This window comes from Perissodus microlepis, chromosome 8 (assembly GCF_051167445.1).
Source record: "Perissodus microlepis isolate ML-2025 ecotype Zambia chromosome 8, ASM5116744v1, whole genome shotgun sequence".
Lineage (NCBI taxonomy): Eukaryota > Metazoa > Chordata > Actinopteri > Cichliformes > Cichlidae > Perissodus > Perissodus microlepis.
Genome location: NC_140468.1, coordinates 17,854,977 through 17,882,359, shown reverse-complemented (window position 1 = coordinate 17,882,359; position 27,383 = coordinate 17,854,977). Strand labels below are relative to the sequence as shown.

Below are 27,383 nucleotides of genomic sequence, written 5' to 3'. Positions count from 1 at the left end.
AGCCTGAAAGAAAGTGACACCCAGTAGCGTGGGCTCCATTGTACCTCTGAAAGGCCGAAGCAGCACTCTGGGTATTGTCTTCTTTAAAGGGGAGTCTGGTTCCCTTGACTACCGCAGGATGCCTACCCATAGGCCCTGGGAGAGAGAGAAAAGGCAGGGCCAGAGACGGAGGGAAAAGAGAGCGGAAAAAAGTAAAAAAGGAGGCAAGCCACGTCCCGTCCTTAACTTTATTTGCTTTTTCAAGTTTGTGTTTTCAAAGCAGGCCAGATGGCTGCCACTGGGTTGGGTTGAAGACCTACAGAGGTGAGGATGTTTCTGAATGTGTGGTTGTCTGTGTGCTGACTGGTTTTGTGAGGCAAACTGCTGAGACATCTCTGTGTATGACTCACACTGACCTACAACAGGCTGGTGACAGGCGTTTTTTTGTTTTTAGCATCTCTATCAGTCTAATGAACATAACAGAAATGCCGAAAGACCACCGGCCAAACAAGCTGGCGGTCTTTCCTGCAGGCAGCAGCATTACTCTGACATCTATTTATGCCTGTAAAATTTGTTGATGGAGTTTAGCTGGAAAGTGTGCCCATTAATTTGCAATTTTAAAAAGAAAAAGTACAATGGTTTTCTGTCACTTCAATCCAAACTAGATAATAAGAAATGTAACCGTACCACTTTTGCAGTGTAGTGCATGTTTAATTTACTGGAATTTCTAATGTTATTACTTCGACAGTGACATCCTACTCCCTGTAAACCGAGGGCCATGCGCGTCACACTGCGGCCTCGTAGGTAAGCCCCAGTCTCGTTATAGCTCGCAGTAGAAAGTAGAAAAACAGGTCACATATTGCTTTTCTTCCTTTGGCTGCCTGAAATTGTCATTTTCATTTTGACAGCTAATTGTTTAGCTGGTTTTAGTGCATAGCTGGATCTCCCCAGCATGTGATATCACCAGCAATAGGCCAACCATTACTCAGTAACTTGTTTTAACATGATTTCTCCTGTGAGCCTTTTGAGCCGTGCAGCTCAAAGTTTGTGATGAGTGCACTGACAATTTTGATGAAATGCAACTGAGTGGAAAATAATTTGATCTGGATCTGAATCTGGAGCTTTATAGGCACTAGGAGAGCCCTCAAAGTTATTGTGTGGGCACTTGAGCCTGGCTATGCAGTATGTTTTCGGGTTAGGGTGAATACTTTTACTGGCCTGATGAAAGTGAGAGAGAGTGATGGCTCTCTAAGCCCCAATTAAATCTTCAAATACTTGTTTTTACACGCCAGAGTCCCCTCACTTGAAGTCATGGAACAATTTAGCTCTCCACATTCACTGAATGAATTTAGTGAAAGGCAAAGTCTGCCTGTGTGTGTTTTTTTAATCGCATCAAGGTTACTACTAAAACCAAATTTATAAAGTTTAAAGGACATTTAACTGGTTGGGAAAACTAATTTTAAAAAGTGATGTTTTATGTCCTGCAAGATGCATGGTCAATAAATAATAAAAATAAACAATCAAAGGAAATAATAACAACAAGATGGTGTTGATTTTACTGCAGCAAATGGTGTCTTGTCAGACAGGTTCTCTTTGGGGGCATTTTTAGAGATTAAAGGCAAAACTACACCCTCAACCATTTGAAAAGACGTGAATTATGATTTGATAACAAAATACACCTATATATAAAATTAATATTTTAGAGGTAGTTCAATTGACTATGTGCACGAGACAATGCTAACTTCCTGGTTTGAGACCGGATGTGGGGTTGTGCATTTCCGGTAGCTTTACTTTGCGGTCAATCGCTACTGCGAAGATATACTCCAAAATCATGTCCAAAACTCGAAAACGGAAAGATTGCGTTAAGTTACAAAGAGCAGAAGGTGGGAACACTCACCGCTGTTGTGTCATAAAAAAATCTAATGATCAATTTTGATGTTTAAAGCGTTTAGATCGATCAGTTGTTTACATCACTCAACACAAGCAGAACTGCATTACTGCAGCAGAAGACACATCGTCCACATTCAGAAGCACATCTCTGTATAATGACTGGTCTTATGATTTAAACAGGCAAATGTTCAGCATTCAAACTACAGGTGAAGAATAGTCAAACCAGATGTTTCCCGTTATGTCGATATCAGCTAGTCAAGTACACACCTACACAGCATGTTAACAAACCGTGAAAAAAGCCACACAAAAAAATGAATGATTGCTGATAACGGTTTCTATACATTAGTATTTACGAAGGGTATGTTGTGACTTACCTTCAAAATTACAGCGGTCCCTCGCTATAACGCGGTTCACCTTTCACCTCGCTGTTTCGCGGATTTTTTAGTGCAAGTTTGCATGCTTTTTTTTACGTCACATTGTGTCCTGCGTCCTGATCGCTGCAGACGATCTCCTCCGTGATGTCTCTCCTGTACAGTAGAGAATCGCTGCATCGATCGCTAGCAGTGTGACTGCAGTACTGTATGTCCACGAAACGTTTTGCACCGTCAAAAAATAAAATTGGCTACTTGATTTCACCTATCGCTGGTTATTTTTAGAACATAACACCCGCGATAAACGAGGGACAGCTGAGAAATATAACATTTGAATCCCTTTTCTCTTTTGCTCTGAGGCACGGGGGAAAAATATCGACAAGTCGATGAACATCATTTACAGATATATTGGGTAAATGCCCAAGACATCTATAGAAATGTAAATCGCCGCTTGATTCATTCATTTGCTTAACTTGTTTTGGACCGTAAACCAGGCGCGAATAGGACACCGGAAACAAAGCTCCCCACAGGAGTTTCCGCACCGGAAGTAGCATATGCTAACGTGCACATAGTCAATACTATGCAAAAGTATTTAACTACCTCTCACTTCTTTATATATTGCTTTCAAGGAGCCAGACTTTACCATCAGATTTGATCCACCATCTGGAAAAAGTCTAATAATCAACAGCTTAATTTTTCAACAATGTAGTAAAAGTATATCTAGATAGAAAATCACAACGAAACTCTATCAGTCATGAACTGGCCTGCCAAAGCCCAGAGTGGGATCATGTCAAGACAGAACAGAACAACAGGCGCCAGCATCCAAAAAGAAAAAGCCTGGATAACAATGAATGAAAACTACTTAATAAAATTACATGAAAGATGCCTAAGAGAGTTCAAACTGTGTGAAGAATAGATGTGGTCATACCAAATGACCATGCATTTGCCTGATATACTGTATTTCCATGTAAACTGCATCACCTATGTCCCATTATCCAAGCAATGTATAAAAATGAGGGATAGCTTCTGACTTTGACACTGTATCGTATTTGATTACATTCTTTGTCAGTTTAAAAACGCAGGCTATGGGGTAGCTGAAATAGTTAGCTTAAAGTTAGCTTAAACTGTCTGCCAAAGGTAGACTTATCATCAAGCAACAACAACTGCTAACAAAAATAACAGGTAAGTAGGCTTAACCTAAAAGAAACGGGATATTAAAGTAATAAAAACGGCTTAAATAATTATCTAAAACGAGTAGCTAATAGGTAAAGCTAGCAATAACGTGAAAATGGTATTGGCATATAGTTTAAAGCTAAAACTAGTGGAAGAGTTAGAGTCAAAGTAAACCCACTCTCAGGTAGGACAAAGTCTACAATGGCTTCTACAGTGTGTCAACATAAAACACAACACTGAATAACATCCAGTTTCAAGTAAGGATACATGCTGCTATAGGTTACCTGAGTCTATTTTGCTGAGCTGTGGAGGTACATTACAGTACACCAAAAAATGCTTGGTGACCACTGATTGTGCTGTAGAGTGTTTCTTTGTGTATTGTGCCCTCTAGTGGTTGCCTGGTGCTGTGTCTGTGCCTGTCTGTGGTCACCCTGCTGTTACAGAGCCTGTGGGTGCCACTGGAGATGACCAGAGATGATCCTGCAGGGAGCTCACCCGAGGATCTGGGTAACTCATATGCACGAACACACAGTTTAGTTTACAAGTGGATTTAGTTTCCTATTAAAACTTTTCTGAAAATGCAAAAATGGTAATACATTAGCGCGCACCCACATTACCATAGTTTTGGGCAACAGTGATTATGAAAGAAGCTCTTTGTGTGCAGAGATTAAGATCTGACCTGACTGATTTGCCAGTGTTATATGAAGATTTGTACACAGTTCCCGGTGGGCCCTCCCAGGCGTCTGACAGTTGTGGGTTTGTGGCCAATCCCAAAATCATTTGTCTGGCTAAACTGTTTCTCTAAAGGAAGGCATTTAAGATGGTGTAGACAAGGTTGTTTGGGAAGGTTTCTTAATTCACTTCACTTGACTTATATAAAGTGTGGTAATCCCAAACATAGGAATACATTTATACATAATATGTTTCTACAGTGAATAAAAATAGCTGTCTTGTGAGGATTAGTAACCAAATATATACACTTAACATAAGAGAGAGCCAGCTCTTTTGTGAAAGACTTGAACAATGTGCCTACCAGTGAATCGGTTTCAAAATGCAACCACAAAAGATGATACTTGTCTAAACATTCCGATGCTTTTCGTCTCAAATTCTAGGAAAATTGTTTTTAGCAGACAGTATAACCTACTCCTGCATTTAAGCCACTGACACACACAGCCACAATTGCTTTGTGCTCTGTGGGACCCACCAGAAGTTGTGTACAAAGAGCCACCCAGCAGTAGTTGTACTGGAAAAAATACCACATGGGAATAGCTGTTGGTAAGCGCACACAATTAATCCAGCTCCCATTTATCACCAAACATTCATCTCTGTGGAAAATCTGCAGTTTTGCAAAGTTATTTGAATAATAAATCTTAAAATGATGCCCGATTGCACTGATATCGTGTTATGAAAATTCAGGATTTCTTATTTTTTGCACATTTGTCACACTTACAGTTTTCTGATCATCAAACAAATTTAATATTAGACAAAGATGACCCGAGTAAATACAAAATGCAGTTTTTGAAGGATGATTTCATTCATTCATTTCCTACCTGCCCTTTGTGAAAAAGTAATTGCCCCTCCTATTAAATCATGAAATAACGGTCATTAACCACATTGTTTTGGAAAGCTGAGTTCAGTTTCACTTTCCACACCGAGACCTGATTACTGCCAGACCTGCTGATTCAAGAAATCACTTAAACAGAACATGTCTGACAAAGTGAAGCAGGCTAAAAGAGCTTGAAAATCAACACATCATGGTATGATTTAAAGAACGAACAGAGAGGCAAAGACATTGACATCCAATAGGCTGCAAGAGCTTACAAAGGCTTTCTAAGGTTTTGGGACTCCTGTGAACGACAGCGAGAACCATTATCCAGAAATGGAGAAAACTTGGAATAGCGGCAAATCTTTCCAGGAATGGCCAGCCTACCAAAATGACTCCAACAGTGCACTGACAACTCATCCAGGAGGACACAAAAGGACCCAGAAAAACATCTAAAGAACAGCAGGCAGGGAGAAAAGTGATGATTCTAAGGGGTCATGACTGACAGGGGGCCTATAAAAGCATAGATGTTTGGTTCACAAAGTATTTATGAACGCGTTTGTTTTCTAGCATTAGTTTTGCTTTTTGGGGATTTTTTTGGCAACAAGGAATTAAATCCAGTGAGCCTCTGACCCAGCGTTTGATCCCTCTGGCATTTCTGCTCCAATTTCCAAGTGTGAACTCTTAGATCCAACCTTCTGAACTGCTTATCTCGCAGAGGCTTATTTTTGATGCACAAATTTGGGGCCACTTTGCTGCTTCAAGATAATTTGCCATAATTGATTGAACCATCAATTCTGCTATCTACCAGGAAATTCTGAAAGACAACGTCTGGGGATCAGTTTTTGCCTTTAAGCTCAGTGGCACTTGGGTTAAGCAGCAGGACAATGATCATATGCAAGTGCACCTCTGATTGGCTAATGGAGAGGCCCAGTCAATTCTGTACTTCAACCCAAGTAAGATGCGTTAGTATGATGACAACAGGCCTAAAAACCCTCCACTGTGGCTAAATTAAAACAATTCTGCACAAAAGAATGGGCCAAAATTCTTTTTCAGTGTAGTAAAAGAGTATTTGTCTGTTATCACAAAGGCTTGATTGTACTTGTTGCTGCCAAGATTGACACAACCAATTATTAGGTTTAGCTGCCAACTACTTTTTCACATACGGCAGGTAGGTTTGGATAACTTTTTTCTCATAATAAAAGAAATCATCATTTAGAAACTGCATTTTGTATTTATTCAGGTTATCTTTGTCTATTATAAGAATTTGTTTAAGGATTTGTAACATGTAACTGTGACAAATATATGAAAAAAAGAAAAAGAAAACACAAATGAGGAATGATTTGAATTTGATTTGAAATGTTTTCTATTTTCTATGTCTGCGACTTCAAAGTAAATGTTGCAGACATGTACACATACAGAAACACATGATTTTAATAGCTGCACAGTCACATCTTTACAAGCTTTGGACTATTACAGTCATGCAGTTAGCTTGTAAGTTATTGTAGGGTCCCATGTCCTCTCTCATTGTCTCTGCACCCAAAGGAGCCCTGGCATTCCAGTAATAACATGTTGACAATCAGCTGAGCAAACAAAGATGAAATGACATTATGATTTTCTCTGTGCATCACAGGTTAAAGCCAGTGTAGCACTCAATATTTGATGCTCAATGCCAGCAAAACTATTTTAAAACGCTCTTTGTGAATAGAATTTTTGTTTGGTCAAGACATCCTCAATATACTACGCTGTTTCACTCTGAACTCTTTAAGCATCATCATCAGTATTTATGGCAACATACAGTCGCTATTTTCACAGTTAGAGGGCTGTTTAACTGAGGTTCTGACAATGAAAAATGCTGCTTTAGGTCACCCAGTTACTATATACTCAGTCCACATGCCCAAACTCAAGAAGTAGAGGGTTCTTGTTTAACTTGTCATAATAGTCAGTGTTAAAAATATCACCGTAACCTGCCTCCTCTGGTCAACTAGCAAGGTGACGTAGGGCAACTGACCTCTTTTTTCATGTATGTGTACAGTTGTGGTGAGAAGTCTACAACTGTCAGAAGGACTATTATAAATTTACACAAATCTTTTAATAGGTTTACGGTTCTACAGTGTCTTTTAACTTCACTGGGCCAAGGCCTATTAACTTCTCATTAGCAATCATGGTGGACTACAACTGGTAGTGTTTCTTTGCAAGCATAAAAAGGATTTATTTACCAGCCCTCACTGGATTGACCAATACTCAGAACTTTGGGAAAGTCCAAGGAACTTGGTGAAGAGCTAAGAAACAGAATTGTAGATTTATACAAGTTGGAGCCATTTCTAAACAACTGCGGATTCCAAGGTCATAATTCAGACAGTTGTACGTAAGCACAAGTTTTTCAGATGTGTCACCACTTTGCAAAGGTCTGGAGGAAGACTCAAACTGTCACCCTTAGATGAGAGGAAATCAGTTAAGATAGTTAGGAAAACCCCATGAACCAGGAAGGTTCAAGTCTGCCATGAATGGGAAACTGCTGGAACACCAGCGTCACCGTCAACACTGAAATGAATCTTACTGAGAAGGTGCAGACCAAAAAATCAACACCATTGACCTCGACTGAAGTTTGCGTCTGCCGACGGGGACAAGCCTCCTGTAGAAAAGTTTGATGGTCAAACAAGTCAAAAAATTGAGCTAGTGGTCACAATGACATGAGGTATGTTTGAAGGTATAAAGGTGAGGTTTTCAAATTTGAGAACATTACAGCAACTGTCCAGCATGATGGTGGTAGCGCGGTGTTTCGGGGCTGTTTTGCTGCCAGTGGTACTGGTGCATTGCATGAAGTGGATGGAGCAGTTAAAAAAGAGGACTACTTCCAGATTCTTCAACTACACCTCACATCAACAGTTAGAAGATTGGAGCACATAGAAACACAAGTGGGTGTTCCAACAGGACAATGATGCCAGACACACAACAAAACTGGTTCTGGAACGGCTAAAGAAGGATAACATTAAGCTGCTGGAATGGTTTTTCCAAAGCGCCGAATTCACCCCTGTTAAAAATTTAAAAGCTGGATCCATTTCAGGAAGCCAAACAATTCAAATCAACTATACCAATTCTGCCTTGCAGAGTGAACTAATTATGCCATAAATATCTGCTCGAGGTGTAACTTGCTATGCTATGCTATTTAACCAACTATTAGTGGGGTTGTACGTGGGTCTGTATGTATACTTTGACCCTTTGACGATCAAAGAAAATTCAACATTTAAGTCAGTAACGGTTTGTGCTACTCAATCATATCTACCCTTGAAAAAGAAAAGTTCAAAGAAATCATTAAAAGTCCAAAATTCATGTCCATGAGGTGGGGATGTAAACTCCTAACCATGACTGTATATCACCTCAGAGACTTTTCTTTTTGCTTGATTATTATTATTATTGTTGTTTATTTAAATTTTTGATTTATTAGATAGCGATAGTGAAGAAAGACAGGAGAGCAGAGTAAGAGAGTTTGAAAACATGCAGCAAAGGGCTGTGGGCGGGACTCAAACCCAGTCTGCTTCAAGTCCTACCGGCAAACTGGAACGCTAAAGAGCCTTTTCTAAAGCACGTGAGGTCAGTATTTTGAACTAGCGTGACCTCCAATAAAGAATGTGCAAGCATTCGCTAAATAGACCGGTCTCCCTCCTGGTTCATCATTCATTGTTGCTCAGTCAGGAAACCTTAAAGTCACATTTTAACCCACTGAGTTTGCCATTTCTTGGGGTTTATGGGACAAGGTTTGAGCAAATAAATTTAGTCAAATAAAATGCAGTAGTGCTCTTTGTAGTGAAAGAGTGTGTTTTTATGAATACCTTTATTTAATAGACTAATAATAATAGACTAACAATATTCATTTTAGACTTAATAATACCACTTCTAGATTACAACATGTGACATACTTTAATTTACAGGTCAGCGTGGGCTTAGCTTTCGTAGCCTGGCTCTTCGCTTGGAGGCTTTGAATACTCAGGTACAGAGGCTGAGCAGAGAGAAAGATGGCTCCAAGCTGACCAGAAATGATCTCACTTTGCTGCTGCAAAGGTATTGATTTGTGGAGTTCAGTATTTTTAAATATAGATATGACTTATAGTGCATTTTTGTGGTCACACGTGGGTTTCTGCTTTTTCCCAGCTTCAGACAGGACCAGCAAGGTTTGGCTCGTTTAGTAGAAAGAGAGCTGAAAAGAGTATCGCAGAGGCTTGATCAGCTCAGCCGTCACCACCAACACCACCATCAGACTGAAGCTCCAACACCACTTGTTAGCCGTAGATCACACACAGGTGAAGTCCAGGCTTTTATCACTTCCAATATTTCTTAAATGACTTAACATGGTTTACATTGTGATTACAATGATCAACCTTGATTCTCTTAAACTAAAACGATGATACAGGAATAGACTTACCATATGTGCTCACTTTGTTCTTGACTTCAAGAGACAGTTTTGTATTTCATTGTTCAGTTTGGATTTGTTATTTCCTGTGGGTGGAAATTGTAAACTTGTACGCAATGGTTTGGGCACCCGTGAGCAAATAATATTTGCTTTAGTGGTAATTATTGAAGTAAAAATAAAGGGAATACAACCCCTCCAATAACAAACAGACATTAAAAATAAATCTTTCTTCAAATGTAAACACATCAAAAAATTGTGATTAGGAATTTTTGCTCATTACAGCTTCAAAGCTACAATGAGCAAATTTGCTGACTCTAAACCTTGTTCTGACCAAAAGTCGCTCTAAGCAGCTAAAAAACAATTCCAGCTTGCAGTTTCTGTAGGAATTAAAAGGAGGGAGTTGTGGTAGTCAAGATGAGATCTGGGAAAAAAACTTCTGGAAGAAACTCTATGTGCTGAACCAAAAGACAAAGTAAACCCCTGTCATGTTCAGTCATATGCATAGGGGCTGTGAGAAGGTTTAGCTGGCGTGGACACCTAACTTTGTGAATGTCATAACTTCAGAATGAGACAACGTATGAGTTTCAAATTTATACCATAGGGCTATCTACTAAAAATCTTGGATGAGTTCGAATCTCAGTGACCTTGACCTCAAGGTCAGAAGAAGTTTTCTGAAAATCTTGTGAATATTTTAAATTTCATTCAAATATTCACAGCACAGGTGTGTCTACTAGGAGGCTGAGGGGTTGTGCTGGCAGTTGCCAGTGTTTTTGAATCGTCCTAGTGTCAAATCATATGTGTCAAGAATTAGAAGTCAGTTTTAGAAGTCTGAAGTTACTCAGACATTTTATTTTTTATTTTATTTTTGTAGAGCAGATAATGCTTTTTGTTTCAGACACATCTCCTCATTAGCCAATCATCACCTACACACTTCAAAAGCTGTCTGCCAATTTAGGAGGTCAGTAATTTGATCCCCAGCTCCCGCATCTGTACATCAGAGTATCCTTGGGTAAGGTACTAAACTCCAAGCACCCTGTAATGGATCCATCAGGTTTGCATATGTCCATGAGTGCTAAAAACCTATCTATGGATGCAGCTCATAGAGTTCTTTGCATGCTAGTTGAGAGTAAAAAAGTGGGTAACACTTTACAACGCAGCCCACAACTAAGGGGGTAATTCCGCTGTAATTAAATGGCTTTATAATGTATTTTATTTGGAATTGCAATTATATTTGCCTAAAACTACTTAAAGGCAGTTTCACTAGAAGAAGGAGGTAAAAAGTCAGGTTTTTACAGGAAACAAAGAAATAATGATACTGTCAGTAACCTTAAGTATTACGTTATTCATGGGTAACATAGTGGAAAAATAAACAATATTTCTCCTTCTTTCAACATAAGTATTTGGTAAATATAGAGTGGCTTAACTTTGTCTACCTTTGATTATTTGTAGATAAATATTTTTACACTGTAATTTCATTTAAACACATTGAAATCCTATTTAATTACAGGAAAATTGTGCCCTTAGTTATGGGCTGTATTATAAAGTGTTACTGTCCATTGACTATGCACTAAACAGGGAAAGGAAAAAACACTTACGATGGCCAAATCGAACAATTTTAGAATTCAAAAAAATTAAAGTTACTACTGGGTTTTTTCAAGTCAGTGACTCAATAGAAACAAACACAGACGGTGGCTCGTGTGTCCTCTTTTGAAAGAACTTCTCTTATCTGCTGCACTAACAGCTTCTACATGTAGCCTCATCATAAAAGTCCTCGTGTGAACAACGTAAAGCAATGTCTGGATATAAAAGACTTCTTTGAGGGACAAATAAGTGCTAAATTGTTCCATTTGGCCAAAAAAGCCATAGGAATTTGATAAAATAACACCTTGCAAATCTCCAAGGAGTGCGAGCTCAAGCTTTTGGAATGACTCCCACTGTTCTCTGACTTCAACATTATTGAAAATCTGCAGGGGAATTTTAAACATATACAAGACCACCTAAAACTATTTCAGGAGTTATAGTTATCCGCAGGACATTGCAGACAGAATAAAGACAGACTTTTAGCTTGATACAAAACAGATGACTTAATGGGATGCCGAAACTTTTGCACAACCCGAAGTTATAGTTACTTAACTTCAATTTTAAATTTGCAAAGAGTGAATTACCATTTTTTATATTATCGCAACTCAAATATGTAAAATCAAAGGTGTATTTTTTCAAATAATTAATTATTAAAAATATATTCAGTATAATATTTTCAGTATAACAATCAAGTATATTTAATTTTATCAGATTCCATTAAATTTAACTATTTACCTATGAAACAAAATTACATGGAAAATTTACATATAATCAAATTATTAGTTAGTTCAAGTTTTCCAAAACCAAATTTGAGGAGATTAAATTTGGCTGACTGGGTCTCACTGAGAAGTTGGGCATATTAGCATATAAGTCTTTCCTAGTTTAACTTAATTTTAGAGTTCCCTTCATTAGAAGCACTCCATTGTTCAAGATCCAATAAGAATTATACTTTTTTAAATTAAACTGTGCTTTGGCTATACTAAATTAAAAAAAAATCCCAATAATTGGCTGGTTACTTACCTCCCTGTGGGTGCCTGTATCGGTACAGTGATCCTCTGAGCCAAATGTATGGTTCACAGCCTTAGAAAAGGTTAACCACACAGTGAAATTAACAAGCTGTGATAATAGAAGGTGTGAATGGCGGGGCTACAGGTCAGTGTGTGTGCAGGTGGTTATGGGGGATGAAGTCCTTGAATAGAAGTTTAACAAGTCCCACAGAGCCAGCACCAATCCACCGGGCATGAGGAGGGAAAAAAGGTTACGTTACGACCCTCCTGTGAGGTGTCAGGTGAGAGTCGGGTTACGCACGCCGGTTAGCACGCGAAGGGTTGTATGGGTATGTGAGTGCTGGGGATGGGTAAGTATGATTCAAAAAGTGGAATTCATATAGTTTAGGCCACACAGACACCATCACATGGATATGCTTGTAGACACGCTTCTGTGGACATGCATGTCCACATGTGCCACCCGCATATTCAGAGGCACACACTTCCCACCAATACCAGCCTATTCGCCCCTCACCCTCTCCCTCCTACATTACCTCACACTCATAAAATATGTCTGAATTACCCAGGAGTCCTTTCACCAACTTGTCTGCCCATACTCCTGTTTTTGCAGAAGGTTTTTTTTTTCTTTCTGCTGTGCTCGTATAGCATAACACTGTTTTTAGGTGCTCATGCTTCAGCTCAGCCTACAAGTTTTCTTCTCTCTTTCCCTTTTTACTAGGTTGTTTTACACAGTTAAGGACTGTGTACTTTGGCAAGGCCAGCATGGTAAATGGGAATGTTTGGAAGGAGGCAGGTGTGTCAGGTGTGCGTGAGTGCATTCATTCCAGTTGATTGACATGGGCTAGAGATGGTGGGGGGTTTACGGGAAAGGGTCTCTGAGAGCGCTAGTCTAATACCTCATACAGGCATGGCAGCACTATACATCGTGCTGATGGCTGCTACTCACTGTGCACATTTCAGTCAAGAGGTTGTATATCAAAGTTATTGTCCGCTGTTCTTCATTAGCCGAGTTGAGGTGACTCAACAGTATACGTTTTGTTACTGATGCAGGAATTAAAGAATAATGGTGCATTCAAAAGAGCCATAAAAAGGAAAAAAAAGTTTGACGGTTAATATGTTACCCCACAGGGTCCAACGAGAAGTGTCAAGTGCCAGTGGATCCTGCATATCCAGTATGTGCAGAGAAGGTGGAGGTGAGAAAGTGGAAATGTTTTGGAGTGCAAATTTAATTGGTGTATTGGAATGCTTATGCCTATATTAAAATGCTTTAAAAAAATAAAAAATATATATTTATTTATTTTTTTTACTATGAAGACGTCCTAGCAAACATTTCAACCTTGAATGACCTTTGTCAATATCTATTTCTGGTTAAGAGACAAGACTTCCATTTCTAATCCTACTTAGCTAATAGATTTGTTGTTGTATCAGCTCCATCCATGGCTTTATGACACAATATCTGTAACTGTAAGTGTTGTGCATTTTCTTAAAAACCAGATAATACTAGTCCTTGTAAATGGAAAAGACGCTCTGTGGCTGTCCATACACAATCAAGTGCTAATCAAATTAGTTGTTGCTGACAAATGCATTTAGTTCCTTCATTGTAATCAACTGATCTATACTTTTCTCTCTCTTCTCTCTTTGTGAGAGGGTGTGACTAAAGCTCTATTCTACTGTATGTGGAAGCAATGTCAAAAATTTGTTCATCTAAATGTGGAGTCTTCTTTACACACTAAGGTTAACTGTGGAGTTCCACAGGGTTCTGTACTGGGACCAATTCTATTTACATTATAAATGCTTCCCTTAGAAGGTACGCCATATATTTTTATTGTTATACAGATGACACCAGCTCTTTCTACCCATGAAGCAAAATGACACACAGCAATTAGTTTATCTGCAGGAATGTCTTAAAAACACAAAGACCTCTAACTTCCTGTTTCTAAATTAAGATAAAAGTAAGGTTATTGTACTCTGTTCTAAAAATCTTAGTAACAGTATCTAAAAAGGTACCCACTCACTCTCTACCTAAAGACGCTCTCTCTTTCATTTTTAATATAGCATATAGTTATGGCTAGGTCAGGTGACCCTGAATCCTCCCTTAGTTACACTGCAATAGGCCTAGTCTGCTGGGGGCTTCCCATGATGCACTGAGCCTTTATTCTTCACTCCTCTGTTTTCACTATTTGTGCTTATGCACCATTTTGCATTTAATCATTAGTTTTATTAATCTCCAGCTCTTTTTCAGTGTGTCTTATCGTTCTCCCCTCACCCCCAACCAATCATGGCAGATGCCCTGCCTTAGCATGAATCTGGATCTGCCAGAGATTTCTTCCTGTTAAACTGAAGTTTTTTCTTCCCACTGTTGCCAAGTACCTGCTCATAGGGAGCCACTGTTGAGGTTTTCCCTCTATTATTATAGAGTCTTTACCTTATAATATAAAGTGCCTTGAGGTGACTGCTGTTGTGATTTGGTGCTATATAAATAAAAGTGAAATGAGTTCAGTTGTATTGAAATGAATGGCAGTGAATTGAATGTGTCATTTATGGTTCAGTTTTTGCGGTGTACAAAGACCAATTTTGACCAGGTAAAACACATGTTTAATAACATAACAAGTTTCTCTGTGGCAGTTCCTGCAGGCTCAGTGGCAGTCAGACCCCTGTTATGCTTTTTATGGAGTGGATGGTACCACTTGCTCCGTACTGACTTACCTCAGCCAGACAGAGGACTTTTGTCCCCCTCGAGATGGAAGAAACCACTCTAGTCTGCCATGGCATCAGAAACCTCAAGCTCATACAAAGAAGGTAGCTTCTTGATGCGCCTGTGTATGTTGATGTGGAATGATGACATTTTCACTGCTTTCATGTTATAATCATTTGCAGACTGAGATACGTAAATCTCTACTCCCACTGTATGAGGCGATCAGCAACAACAGCAGCCCAGCAATTAAGTTTATCCGCTCCAGAGTGGAAAAAATGTCTGAACGGTGGATACAGGCTGGTCTGAGGATGAAAGAGAGCAGCAATAACACAGTCTCCACACAGATGAGGGTATATGTATATGTATAAGTGATTAAAGTTTATTGAGGTATTTCATTTTATATAGTCGATAATCAGTGAAATAATAATTTGGGACTTTATATACTTTAGGTCCTGCTTTATCCTGGTGCCCTGTCTGGAAGTGTTGGCCAGCGCTTTGAAGCAATGGTGGAAAGAGGTGGTCCTTTAGGAGAACTGGTTCAGTGGGCAGACCTCAGCGCTTGCCTAACAATCCTTGGCCACAACCTGATCTTCAGCACCTCACAGCACCAACTTCACAGGTTACTACTACTAATTTTATTTATTTGGACATAATTTCATTAGTTAATTCGACTGAATAGGATTTATACTCTGGCATCACTGATATATGATGTAATTACAGACCTTAAAGCCAGTTTATACATGTTTTACACAACCTTGTGTTTGTCAGTCCAGCTAATCTGTGATTACTTTACACTGTATTGATGAAAAGAGGGAAACAATATTATTGTTGTCCTTTCTAGAACCTGACTTGTGTTTGTTGTGATTAATTCAGCTTGATAGGTGCTGCTCCAGGCAGAGGCAGCTGTCCGATCCAAAGGCCCCTCACCTTTGACCTCATTTATACCGACTATCATGGCCTCGCTCACCTCCAAGGAGCCATGGGACTGGCTTTCAAGCATTACCAGTACATAAACAATTTTCTGGATCATATAGGAAGTATATTTCAAGTCCTTTCTTATGAAGACTTTTGATGTAGTGATAAATGATTTAGAAACTACCATTATTGTCATTAATAAAAAAACCACCAGCGATAATAACAATAATAATAAAAAATTACTTCTGTTTTCCATAAAGTTGAACCTGTATGACACGTTTATACAGCTTGCTTTAGTGGATTATTGTTTCAGTGTGAAGTAGGAAAACTGTGAGATCCTTTAGTCAAAGCAATTAAACATTTACATGTTGTTTTGTCCAGTTTTTATTGGCCCTGATATTTGCCCGACACATTCAGGGCTTTGTGAGATTTTAAATATAAGTATGTCACATGATGATTGCAGCTTTATGCGCCAAAACATGTAGTAATAAGTATATCAATGAATGACAAAAACAACAATCTTTCTAGGTGTCGCTTCAGAATCTTGGACTCATTTGGCACTGAACCGGCCTTTAACTTTGCGAGCTACGCACGTAGCCATGGATATAAAACGCTGTGGGGCAGCTGGGATCTCCAACCTCTACAGTACATGACCATGTTCCGTAAGTTATTTTGTACGCATGTTGATTTGTACCTATGTCTTTCCTATGCATGGATACAATTATCTTAAAATGCACTCTAAATATATGTCTCCAATGCAACCCTCTAAGTGTCGTTACAATGAGAGGATTAACAGCTAAGGTTAAATAAACTTCGTGCCCAGACGGAGCTTTCATTCCAACACCTCTCCTTGTCATCTTTCCCACCCTGCCGGGAGATGGAGAAAAGCTGGAAGCCCTGGGCCGAGAGCCACTCTTCATCCCTCAGCTTGGAACACTGTTTATTTGTCCTGCTAAAGGAGGAGGGGGGTGTTAGTTGAGGATGTGAGAAGGACCAAAAGACAGAAAGAAAACAAAACAGAAGAAGGACACGGTAGGAAGAAAGAAAAGAATGAAGTTTGAGAATGTTTAAGCATTTATGCTTCTGTTTTGCAAAAGTCCAGAGGAAGACAGTTGACTGAAGGATTACAGGAAACAAGAACTGTAAACAGGCAGAAGAAACCAAAGGTCGCTTCATTCACTCCCAGCTTTTCTCCAAACCCCCACAAGCTGCATGACCATAGCAGTGTTTCATTGCATATCACTACTATATCTGATAGGTGTGTGTGAAGCGGTGAACCCAGACAGACACTGGAGACAAGTGGAGCTGAAAAGGAGCCAGCAGGAAATTCTGTGCTGGGTGAATGAGGGGAGATTTGGCAAAGGTCTTTTAAACAAGTATCTTGAGACAAGAGGACAGCACACACACACACGCAAAGGTTACAAATCTATGTTTGAACACACACCTTTGCTGGCACATTCCTTTTAAAGTAAATACTCATCTCTCACACCTACCTCAGTGTGTCAGAGGGCAGCAGGGTGGCAGCTGCCTATCCAAACACCTAACCCTCTTATATATGTGGAGTTCTCATTTCCTTCAGCGGATGATTTATGCTGCACAGCATGTTTTTCCTCTCTTGCAGAATTTTAATATAAACTGTTATTCAACTATAGTCCTAATAAGCGTCCTCGGTAATAGTAGCCTTCACATTTCTCTCAATCAGCTTATTCTTTATGTCATCTTCAGAGCAGATAGGTTCATAAGTGTTCACCGTCTTTGATCACAGTTTAGTTAAAATAATCACCAAGTTAGGGAGAAGTTTCTGCTCAAGTCTGTCAGCATTTCTACCAAAAACTTACTGGACTGACTTGCTGCTTTACTTTTTTCTCTCTGAACGTAGCTGAAGTTCAAACCCTTGAGTAATTATTTTTAGATCTCCTTTAAGTCCTCTTTGCTCTGTTCTCTCCAGCTCACACTCCTGATAATTCCTTCCTGGGCTTTGTGAGTGAAGGGACCGTTAGGAAGGGAAGCGAGCTCGAGCCAGTGAGCTACAAGAAAGACAGGATAGCGGTGGTCTATGGAAAACAGGACTACATGTGGCAGGTATGAGGACCAAAAAAAGTGCATATATGCCAGAAAACAAACATTCACAACAAATTATGCCAAGAAGTCCTCTACTTGATGGCTATGAGAGGTTAAATGCACTGCAACCTTAGGAAAACACCAACTATTAAAAAACACACAATACAGCTGAGCTTGAATAAAACACAATGGCAGTAGAAAAAAAAACACGTTGACATTTCCTTAAGTTGCAATGCGTTTGAAACCTCGTGGCCACCATATCGACTAGATCTTAGTTTGTACGTCACCTAAAACTCAAAAATACTTGTTAATAGACAGACCTGTAGTACTACTTATTTAAGGTTTCATGTTTTGGTGTGAACTGCACTGGAGATATTGGGTATAAAAATGTCTGCCTTCTCTCGAGTACGATGGTTCTAGATGGTACTGCTAATAACTGCGTTACTAAGGGAACTAGCCACTTGAATTGTTGAAAAGTTAAAAGATAAGTAAATCTGAAGCTCCATGGCAATTGTTGTGAAGCTTTTGCCTTTATACCAAACTATGCCTGCCAGCCAAAGAAAACATGCAACTAACAAACCTTATAGATGAGACACGGAGCATTAATGTCAAGTGTCTCATCAGTGGTAGATAGCTAGGAGGGGGGCAGAGGGCATCTTCCAGTCTACATGTTACCAAATATTGTTGAGCAAACTTTGGAAACACTGAACCCCTAATTTCTCTCGATGCAACTATTAGGTTGAGCTCACTTAAAGGAGCAGAAGTAATTCCATGTAAATGGGTGAATATGGCTTATGTGGTGTGATTTCATTCATTTAGAGCAGAACAGTTAAATACCATACTATATAAATACCACTCCATTTATTTGCATGTTTGCCAGGTTGGTGGGTTCACTTTGGTAGAACGGAAATGGTTCTGTTGCTCACAGAAAGTTTGTGGCTTTATTTGAGAAACTTGATCGTTGTTTCTGTTTTTAAAAAGCATTTTTTGGAACTTTTTTGGAGAACCACAAGACTGGCGATGTTTATTCCGTTATGCTGATGTGAAGGCAAACATTTCTACAGCCGGTATCACCAAAATTGGGAAGCTTACACCAGATGGATAAATAGCGCCACAGGACAGAAGAAAATATTTATATCATGTATATTTTGGTTTTGAACACGCCTGAATTTCATGTACTCAGTGATCCATCTGTTTTTTTGTTGTTGTTGTTGTTTTTCTGTGTGTAATCTCCAGGGTAAATATGAGTATGTGAAAGTGATCAGTGAAGAACTGGAGACTCATGCCACAGTCTATCAGCCTCCTGGACACACATTGCATCTGCCCAGCTTCATCAGAAACCACGGACTGCTGACTCAGGAACACTTTCAACAACTTCTCCGTAAAGCTAAGGTCTAATTAGAGCCGATCACAGTGTAAAAAGAGAATTATTTTGGATAACCTGCAATATTATAAATCTTCCCTTTCAGTTGTTTGTAGGTCTTGGCTTCCCCTATGAAGGTCCAGCACCTATTGAGGCAATTGGAATGGGATGTGTCTTTATTCAGCCGAGATTTGACCCTCCACACTCATCAGCCAACAATGACTTCTACAAGGGCAAGCCCACCACAAGACAGGTAAGCAACTCTTAAATCATGGGGATAAAACGTGAAAATAAATATTTTATATTATCTAAATTGTTATTTCATTGTTGAATCCCAAATACTGGCAATATTTTATCAAAGATATAATAACAGTTTATAATTTTCAATCGCAGATCTCCTCCCAGCACCCTTATGCTGAGGAATTCATTGGTAAACCCTACGTATGGACTGTGGATGTGACCAACAAGAGTGACATACGTGAGGCCGTCAAAGCGATTCTAAGAAGTGAGGTAGTTTCCACTAAACATACTAAATCACAGTTAAACTGTATGCTCAGTACAAACATGCACACATATTATTTCCCCAAATTCCATTTAAGGTAGCGTGTTTATGTCTGATCTTGCAGGTGAAGTCCTTCACTCCTCAGGAGTTCACTTGTGTGGGAATGCTGAAGCGGGTCCTTGGTTACATCACTCACCAGGTACAAAGATGTAAAAAAGAGATGGAGTATTATTATTAGGTGGTACCCCAGCAAATTTCAGTCATAAATCAGATTTATGAAGTATGTTCTGAAATGTGTGGAAATCTCAAATATGAGTGCATGCCTTTGTAAACCTATCAGTTGACGCCTCGGTGCCTTTGTTGGAATTTTTGTGGTCAGAATTTTACACGATAATTTGGGGCTTTTAATTATATTTTTAACTGTTCTTTCCAGAGTGGAATGATTGTACAGCATACATCTTTAATGACTTTACAAATGAAAAATTGGGTGCACAAGTTGGTAATTATTTTGGATTTTCTCTAATCCGCACAGGTTTTAAATTAGACTTAGGTGTATACAGACACTCACTTCAATCTTTTAATAAGTTTAAGGTTCTACAGGGTCTTTTAACTTGACCAGGCCAAAGCTTATTAACATCTCATTAGTGATCATGATAGCCTACAACTCTTTCTCTTTGCTGGCACAAAAAGGATTTGTTTGACAGTGCTCACTGGATTGACCTCAGAACATTGGGAAAGTCCAAGGAACTCAGTGAAGAGCTAAGAAGGAGAACTGTGGATTTACACTATTTGGAGCCATTTCTAAACAACTGCAGATTCCAAGATCATAATTCAGACAGTTGCACGTAAGCACAAGTTATTCAGATGTGTCACTTCTTTGCAAAGGTCCTCAAAAGGGAATATGGGTTCAGGAACAACGCAGGAAGCATGAAGGCTCAAGCCTGCCCTGAACTTGAAACTCCTGGAACACCAACGTCACTGTAAAGCGATTTTTTACATCACAGTGCTCCAAAATTGATGTATTCAAGCTTGACTAAAAATTTGCAGCTGCCCACGTGGACAAGCCAGATGTCATCCGGAGAAAAGTTTTCTGATCATATGAGACAAAGATTGAGCTATTTAGCCACAGTGACAAGAGGTATGTTTGGAGGAGTTAATCTCAGCCTTTCAAACCTAACAACACTGTATCAGCATGGTGGTGGTATCATCATGGAGGTCTACCTCCAAATTCTTAAACTTTACTACTGGGTCCTATTGGATATTCCAATAGAGCAATACCATAACATTCATGCCCATGATGAGTGCATGGAAACTTCTGATCACAACTGCAGTTCATATGAGTAAAGTATTGACAGAAAAAGATTTCTCCAGTTGGGGATCCATCAAACAGAATATTATCAAAGAGGAAGAACAAGAAGAAGACCCTATGTGTATCTGTATAATAGATAAATCCAGATTTTAATTTAAAGTCAGGATTGTTTCCCAGGCCTTTGTTCCCTTATGAGCGTTAGATAGAGGAGACATTTTTCAGTTCTTGCTTGGTTCAAACTCTAATCGTTGTCAGTTTTTTCCTTCTCTTTGTTATCATCAAGAACTTCTGCAGTAAATCTGTCCCTACTTGGCCACCAAAAAGTGCTCTGAGGGTTCACCTCGCTCCACTGGGTCAGTCCTGTGTGAGTGCGTGCCGGCGGTCTTCCCTCGTGTGTGAGCCGGCTCTGTTTCACCACCTCAACACCCCTGCTGCGTTTACCAGGTGAGAAATTAGCAAACACTGACACATGCACATCTGGAAACAGACCGAGGACAAAACATGAATAAAATCATGTTTGAGATCTCTTGGTGGTAATAAGATCTGAATGTTAATGCTGTGTAACCTTTTCAGCAGATAAAAATCAGTAAGCACCGCCGTTTTTCTTGTACAACATCCAGGATTCCCCATAAAACTGAACAAGATCACAAAGATAACATTAAACGAATACAATGCAATATATTGCAATATACTATAGAATGTTCTATAGTATCAACATGTACACTACTGTATATGCAAATAAACTAATTACTTTTTTTTAATTTGCAGGCTTGGATTAAGTTGCGCCAGCGTGCTGCCGGAACTCAACCACTTGTTTCCTTCTTACAGTCCTTGGGGTCATCAGTGTGGCCTCCAGCAGGAGCCCCTGCTTTTCAGTTGTGCCGGCTCTGATCCGTCCTATCGCAGACTGTGTCCCTGCAGATCTCACCTAACTGGATAGGTTGCAATCTGTCTTGACTGCCTCTAAGTAACACTGAAAGAACTCAGGAAAAGAACCAAAGAGCCATCTGCAATGCATGCTGTACAGGTAAAGATTCCCAACAAAAGGGAGACAGCTCTCCCGCCAAAGCCATTGAAAGCCTTGCAGTCATGTTTGTGTACGTGTACACATTCAAATGACATACAATTCTGAGGAAGTAACCATGACTGAATGTCATTTCCTTAAAGTACTTGACAAGCTGAAGAACTGTAAATCCAAGGCCTGATTTCCCTTGGCGTCAAGTGTTACTGTAGCTTAAGAAAAAAAAGCCTTTGAATGCCGGCAATATGCACCTCAGGGAAAATGTGTTTACATGTGTTTAAATCAAGTGGAAACTGGCACCGGCGAGTACAAAAGCAGACCAGTTAACATCAGTTCTTCGCCTACTCTAGTCACACACAGTGCAGTAGGCTTCAGTGTTATGCAAAATAAGTATCTAATTATTCATTCGCTTACAGTAATGTATCACAGTGGCCAGTGCTGCATGGGATTGCTGCTCATGTTGCTCCGTCATGCTTTGCTGGCTGTAGATATTAGCCTGGGGCCTTAAAGGAGAGAGGGTGACAGCCTAAGTGATGAGGCTCATTATCGGAGTGAATCATGGATAACCTCTGAATCCATTTGGGAGGTCACAGCCGTATGACCATTATTATACTGTCATCTAAACCATTGGTTCCCAACCATCTTTGACTTAGGAAACCCCCTCAGCTCTTTTTAAATCTATGCCCCCCCACAATTGCTGTAGGAAGAAACTCATTGTTTGGCTTTCAAATGCAAACTTTATGTCATTTAAACCTGGGAAAAAAGTCAGTTAAGACAGAATTAATTGTATTTTCATGATTTTTTTAAAATAGAAATTAAAGCTTAAAATGATTTTAATCACAACGAGTGTCTCATTTTACACTGGGGTTCCAGGATTACTCCCCAATTGCTTCATGACTTACAGATTTGTTGAGAGCCCAAGGGTGCGTTACGGTCCAAGCTGATATGAACAAAAATGGAAATCTTACATATGTACATTTAATCATTTCCATTCTGAAAGCTCAAAGAGTCACACAGGCTTTTCTCATCACCCCCACCAACCGGTTGCACAACTACACGTGAAAGAAACAAATGATAACAAGTAAAGGTGAAACTACAGCTCACAGTCAGTGATGAGGTGCTGCACTTACAAAGCACAGCTGTTAGCAAAGATGGCTCCAGCAATGGCAACAAGCTGCTGTTTTGAGCTTGACTGATGTGAGGTTTTTCTTGGAAACAACACGCTGATGAACTGGTGGAAAAAGAGACCTTTTTTTCTGCTTCGGTACATTTTATGTGACCAGAACATGTTGTCACTCAGAGATCAGACCGCTCAGGCCTGCGACAACAAGACTAGTTGACAACATGATAGACTAGTAAATGGCTGTGAAATCGTCCACGAAAACAATATTTGTGACAGCTTTGGTGCATTTCTGTGAATTTGTCTGGCTCTGTCAGATGTGACTTTTGCAAAATTAGCTGGACCCGTCCAAAAATGATGGAAATGGACTTGTATTTAAGTCAGGAGGGTATTTGAAACAAAGGAAAATTAAAGTTGTTTTTGACTCGGAGGGACGTCTCTGAAACTAATTTGTGGAAAATCGTGTGTAATTTCTGGATGAGTCACATTGACTCATATCACTTACATGTGTTATGGCATATAAAAGCTGTCACTCACTTCCCAGGTGGCTGATAGCAGAGGGTTCAAACCGAGGCTTCAAAAACAAGCCCAAGTACGGATGGAGCAAGCCGGGACAAAGGTTGTAGTGTTCCCCATGGTTGCCTACTGACCTCATGCTGATTGGGTATACGCGTGCAGAACTTAAACAGTCCATATGTTTGCCAGAAACCAATTTGATTGTAGACATTGTGTGATTTGGATGATAATTTGAGGTCTGTGGTTATTGCTGCAAACTGCAAATTTGTACCTCTAGTTCAATAGTATAGATAAGCAGCACCACAAAATATGATGACAACTAAAGCATATTTTAAACAGCTGAAAATGTTGGTGCTATAGACTAACTGACTGATTGGAAACTGATTGCAGTGCATCCTGAGGGCAACAATATTGTCTATGCAAGATTTTTTTTTGTTCAGTGCAATATCTGTACAGTCAGTGCTTGAGACCGTGCAAATTCAAGGTTATGTTGGGGTAGTGAGGGAAAAATTCACAGACCAAGGTGACCAAGACCAAGGTGATGGGTTACGAAGTGTTAAAACTATAACTACTAGCTTCTAGCTTGAGCCAATGACTGCCAGGGTCCTGACTCTGATTCACGCCCACACATACTTGAATCGGTGACATCACAGCCAGCAGAGTTGGTAAACACTAGGCTGCTTGGCTAGCTAAGCTAATGAGTGTTAAAAAGTAAACAGAAGAAAAAAACTGATGTCTACGCGTAAGTTTCAAGTGTCTCTCCCCCATACTTTAGGATAGCAGCATTTAGTTTAGCATTTAGCACATTTAATCTTTATTATCTATCCACTGAGCACTGTCTTGCTTTTGTATCCTCCTTTTCCTCTTCTTTCTTTTTTTCTTCTTTGTCATTTCCACTCCTCTTCATTGTCTGCGAGTGGCCTTTGTAGCAACTATTAATGACGTTGGTGAAGTCCTGTGGGATCCCCTTCTTAGGTCAGGTCTCGCCAACTGTCACTGCAAACTTTGGACATTGTTTAAAGTTTGTCTACCTTGCTTGGTGGCAAGTAGAAACTCTGCTTAGATTGACATAAAACAATTATGAAGCCCTATCTTGAGCATTTTGGCCATGGGTTTTTGATGTCATGAGACAGAGGTGGCTCTAACTTTGAAAATATATGGATGGCTCTAATTTACAAAATGAGCATCTTGTCCTTAAACAAGCCTAGTTAATGAGATTATAAACCAAATAGGAAAAGGTTTACGGTAGGGTCTTTTTCTCATAGTTGATAATCATAATCTGACTTGTTGCAGCTTTCTATGTGCCTAAAACCTAAAAAATGAAAAGTTAATGCAGGTTCTAGATGCTTCTTCATTGGCTTTATTTTTCAGATCCAAAACGCCATCTTTTATATACAGTTTTTGTACACCCTATTGTGATGCCAAGTTTATTTGTATTTGAGTCATTATATGACTCAAAGTATATAAGGTTTACAAAAATCCACTGACTTTAGTGTCCTGGGAACCATAAATATCAGTATAAAGCTTTGTTTCTTGACATTTCCCACAACAAAGTGACAGAGCAAACAAAAGACTGACACTACCATGCCACCAGCATAGCTAAAAACCCCCAACAAAACAAAGAAGCAAAAAAAAAAACCCTGTTAATTTTTAATGTTGTATGGTTTGTTTGGAGGAAAACAAAACAAAACAACAGAACCTCAAGGAAACCAAGAGAGGAAACTTTAAGCTGTGTCAGGGTTCATATTCCAGCAGAGATGCAATAATGTTTATCAGTGTGCTTCTTAATTTTACACTAGAGAAATTATATCTTTTAGTTACACATGGACTTCTTCTTTATCTTTTAGCTGTAGACTGTCGTGGCAATTTCAATTTCATTGCCAAGGAAAAGGAGATATTTTGGTGAAGAAAGCTGGAGGACTTCACTCCTATTTATCAAACTTTTGGTTCTGGACAAAACTGAGATAACACGTTTTATATTTCCTTGTACTGCATCAGGAGTCAGTATCAAGCTTCATACTCGGAATCTCGGGAAGATTTTATACATATTACTCATAAATGTTTGTTTCTTTCTAAGAGTTCCTGGAAACTTTTGAAACTTTTGTTGCTTTATTACATTTGCAGGACTGTGTGCAATCAATCATGGTGTTTACACTGTGTTTCACAATCTTCTTGCGGTGTCCAGTCAGACACCACTTCAGACAGACTTATTTCTAATTTTACTCAATCTTCTGCCCACTTGTCTTAACATTCCTTCTGCTCTTATTTTCATCTCCGCTTCTCCTCATTTCATCTTCATACAAATTCTACAACCAATATAACAATAGATAAGACAGACTTTATGGTTACAAGGATTTTTAAGGGAACTTTGTGCAGCAACTTGGGCAAGAACTGCCCTCTTTTTTATTTTGTATTTTTAAAGTGCTGATTGTGCCGAAATTATTATAGGATAGGTACTTAATATCACTGAAACACATCTAGTTTAGTCGTACAGTGTCGTTCACCTGTGTTTCAAAAGTATGCAAACCTACTTCAGAAGGACAGATGTAATACTGCAAGAAAATCTTTGAAATATCTGCTATTTCATCTTGGTTGATTTGCAATAACCTTCTCTATCCTGAAGGGGGCAGTGTGGTTAAACTTGTTGTGCTATGTCATAGCTTATAAACCACATCAACCTGCTGTAGAAATGAGTGACAGAGACGACAAGAAAGACAAACAAACGCACCAAGTGATTTCTGAACATTTTTGAGAGCTACAGCAAGGAAGAGAAAATCTGCAGATGTGTTTGGACAAATGGAGACACTCAAACTCTTCTCTACAGGAAGCGCTCCATTTATTCCACTCAACACACTTGCAAAAAGGGGTAGGGGAGAGAGCGGCTCAACTACCATAAGAAAGCAGCTGCTTTTATTGAAACCTGTTATTGGCGTGCCAAGATTACACTGAACAACAACAACCCTCCTCCCTGGAAGCCAATAAAATGCCGACAACAAACACTTGGCTTGCCTACAGCGCTGTTAGAAGCCACAGAGGTTGGCCTTAATGATATGTGGTAACTATTACAGACTATTAAACAAAATGAATAAAAAAAAGAAAAGAAGTAGAGAAAGAAAAAAAGAAAAGAAATGGGCAATCATTGATTTGTTCGGGAGTTGTTTCCAGACCTAATGTAGGTAGCTGACTCATTGTTGGGCAACCTCAAAGAGATGCACCATTTGAGTGTAGCTCACCGATTAACCATGCAAGCAGCTAGATAAAGCAGCAGTGCATTGCCTGATTTGCTGTTACGCCCATCAGGCAATGCACTCACTGCTTTATCTAGCTGCTGTTACGCCCATCAGGCAATGCACTCACTGCAAGCCAGGGATCTATTGTATATGCTTGAATAGTTGAGGTATAGCACAGGCCTTTCTGTGATTTCTTTCCCCCCCTCAAACATCCCATGTCAGTATTCTAGCAATCCCATCACACCTGAGTAACTCTGAGGCAGATGTGATCTGGTCCACCTCTCCTGTGCATCTGTCTATTAGCATGTGTGTGTGTGTGTTCAAAAAAGCTGCTAATGCCATTGTCTTTATGTATGTATTCAACGGCAAGCGTTTTGTGACCTCCAGGGGATAGGCAAGGTCATTCAGGCTGAGACAAATCCACAGCCACATGACTAAATGTGAAATCTGAACTAATATCTAAACCCAGAACACCATGCAGCCAAAAACTCAATAAAACAGTTGCTTATTTTGTTTGGTGTGTGCGCTTATTTTATGCTGAACTGGTGCGCCTAAAATTCTCCAGGCCTCTAATACCCAACCTCTTCTTTCCATCTTCAGAATTCAATGTTGTTGTAGAGTTGTGAAAAAACACAGGGCAACTAGCTAACGGCTGTAACCTCAAGAATGCCCTTGTCATCTTTCATCCCACACCTC

At 39.5% G+C, this 27,383-nt stretch overlaps 1 protein-coding gene across 2 annotated transcripts; it reads left to right on the top strand.

Annotated features, from left to right (window-relative positions):
• LOC146381774 (alpha-1,6-mannosylglycoprotein 6-beta-N-acetylglucosaminyltransferase B-like) lies at nt 1-23,338 on the top strand. 2 transcript variants are annotated; one of them, XM_084937897.1, is made up of 18 exons: nt 2-303; nt 728-783; nt 3,805-3,920; nt 8,889-9,018; nt 9,109-9,257; nt 13,084-13,148; nt 14,581-14,754; nt 14,833-15,000; nt 15,100-15,269; nt 15,524-15,655; nt 16,094-16,227; nt 17,514-17,647; nt 18,863-19,018; nt 19,096-19,242; nt 19,383-19,499; nt 19,616-19,690; nt 21,084-21,244; nt 21,569-23,338. In XM_084937897.1, exons 2-18 carry the CDS (start codon nt 758-760, stop codon nt 21,738-21,740), a joined length of 2,226 nt encoding a protein of 741 aa, XP_084794023.1. In that variant the 5' UTR covers nt 2-303; nt 728-757; the 3' UTR covers nt 21,741-23,338. The 2 variants fall into 2 exon arrangements, with proteins under 2 accessions (XP_084794024.1, XP_084794023.1); XM_084937898.1 differs by lacking the exon at nt 21,569-23,338 and having other exon boundaries at nt 1-303; nt 19,383-19,494; nt 21,084-21,209.
• The last annotated feature ends 4,045 nt before the right edge of the window (nt 23,339-27,383 follow it).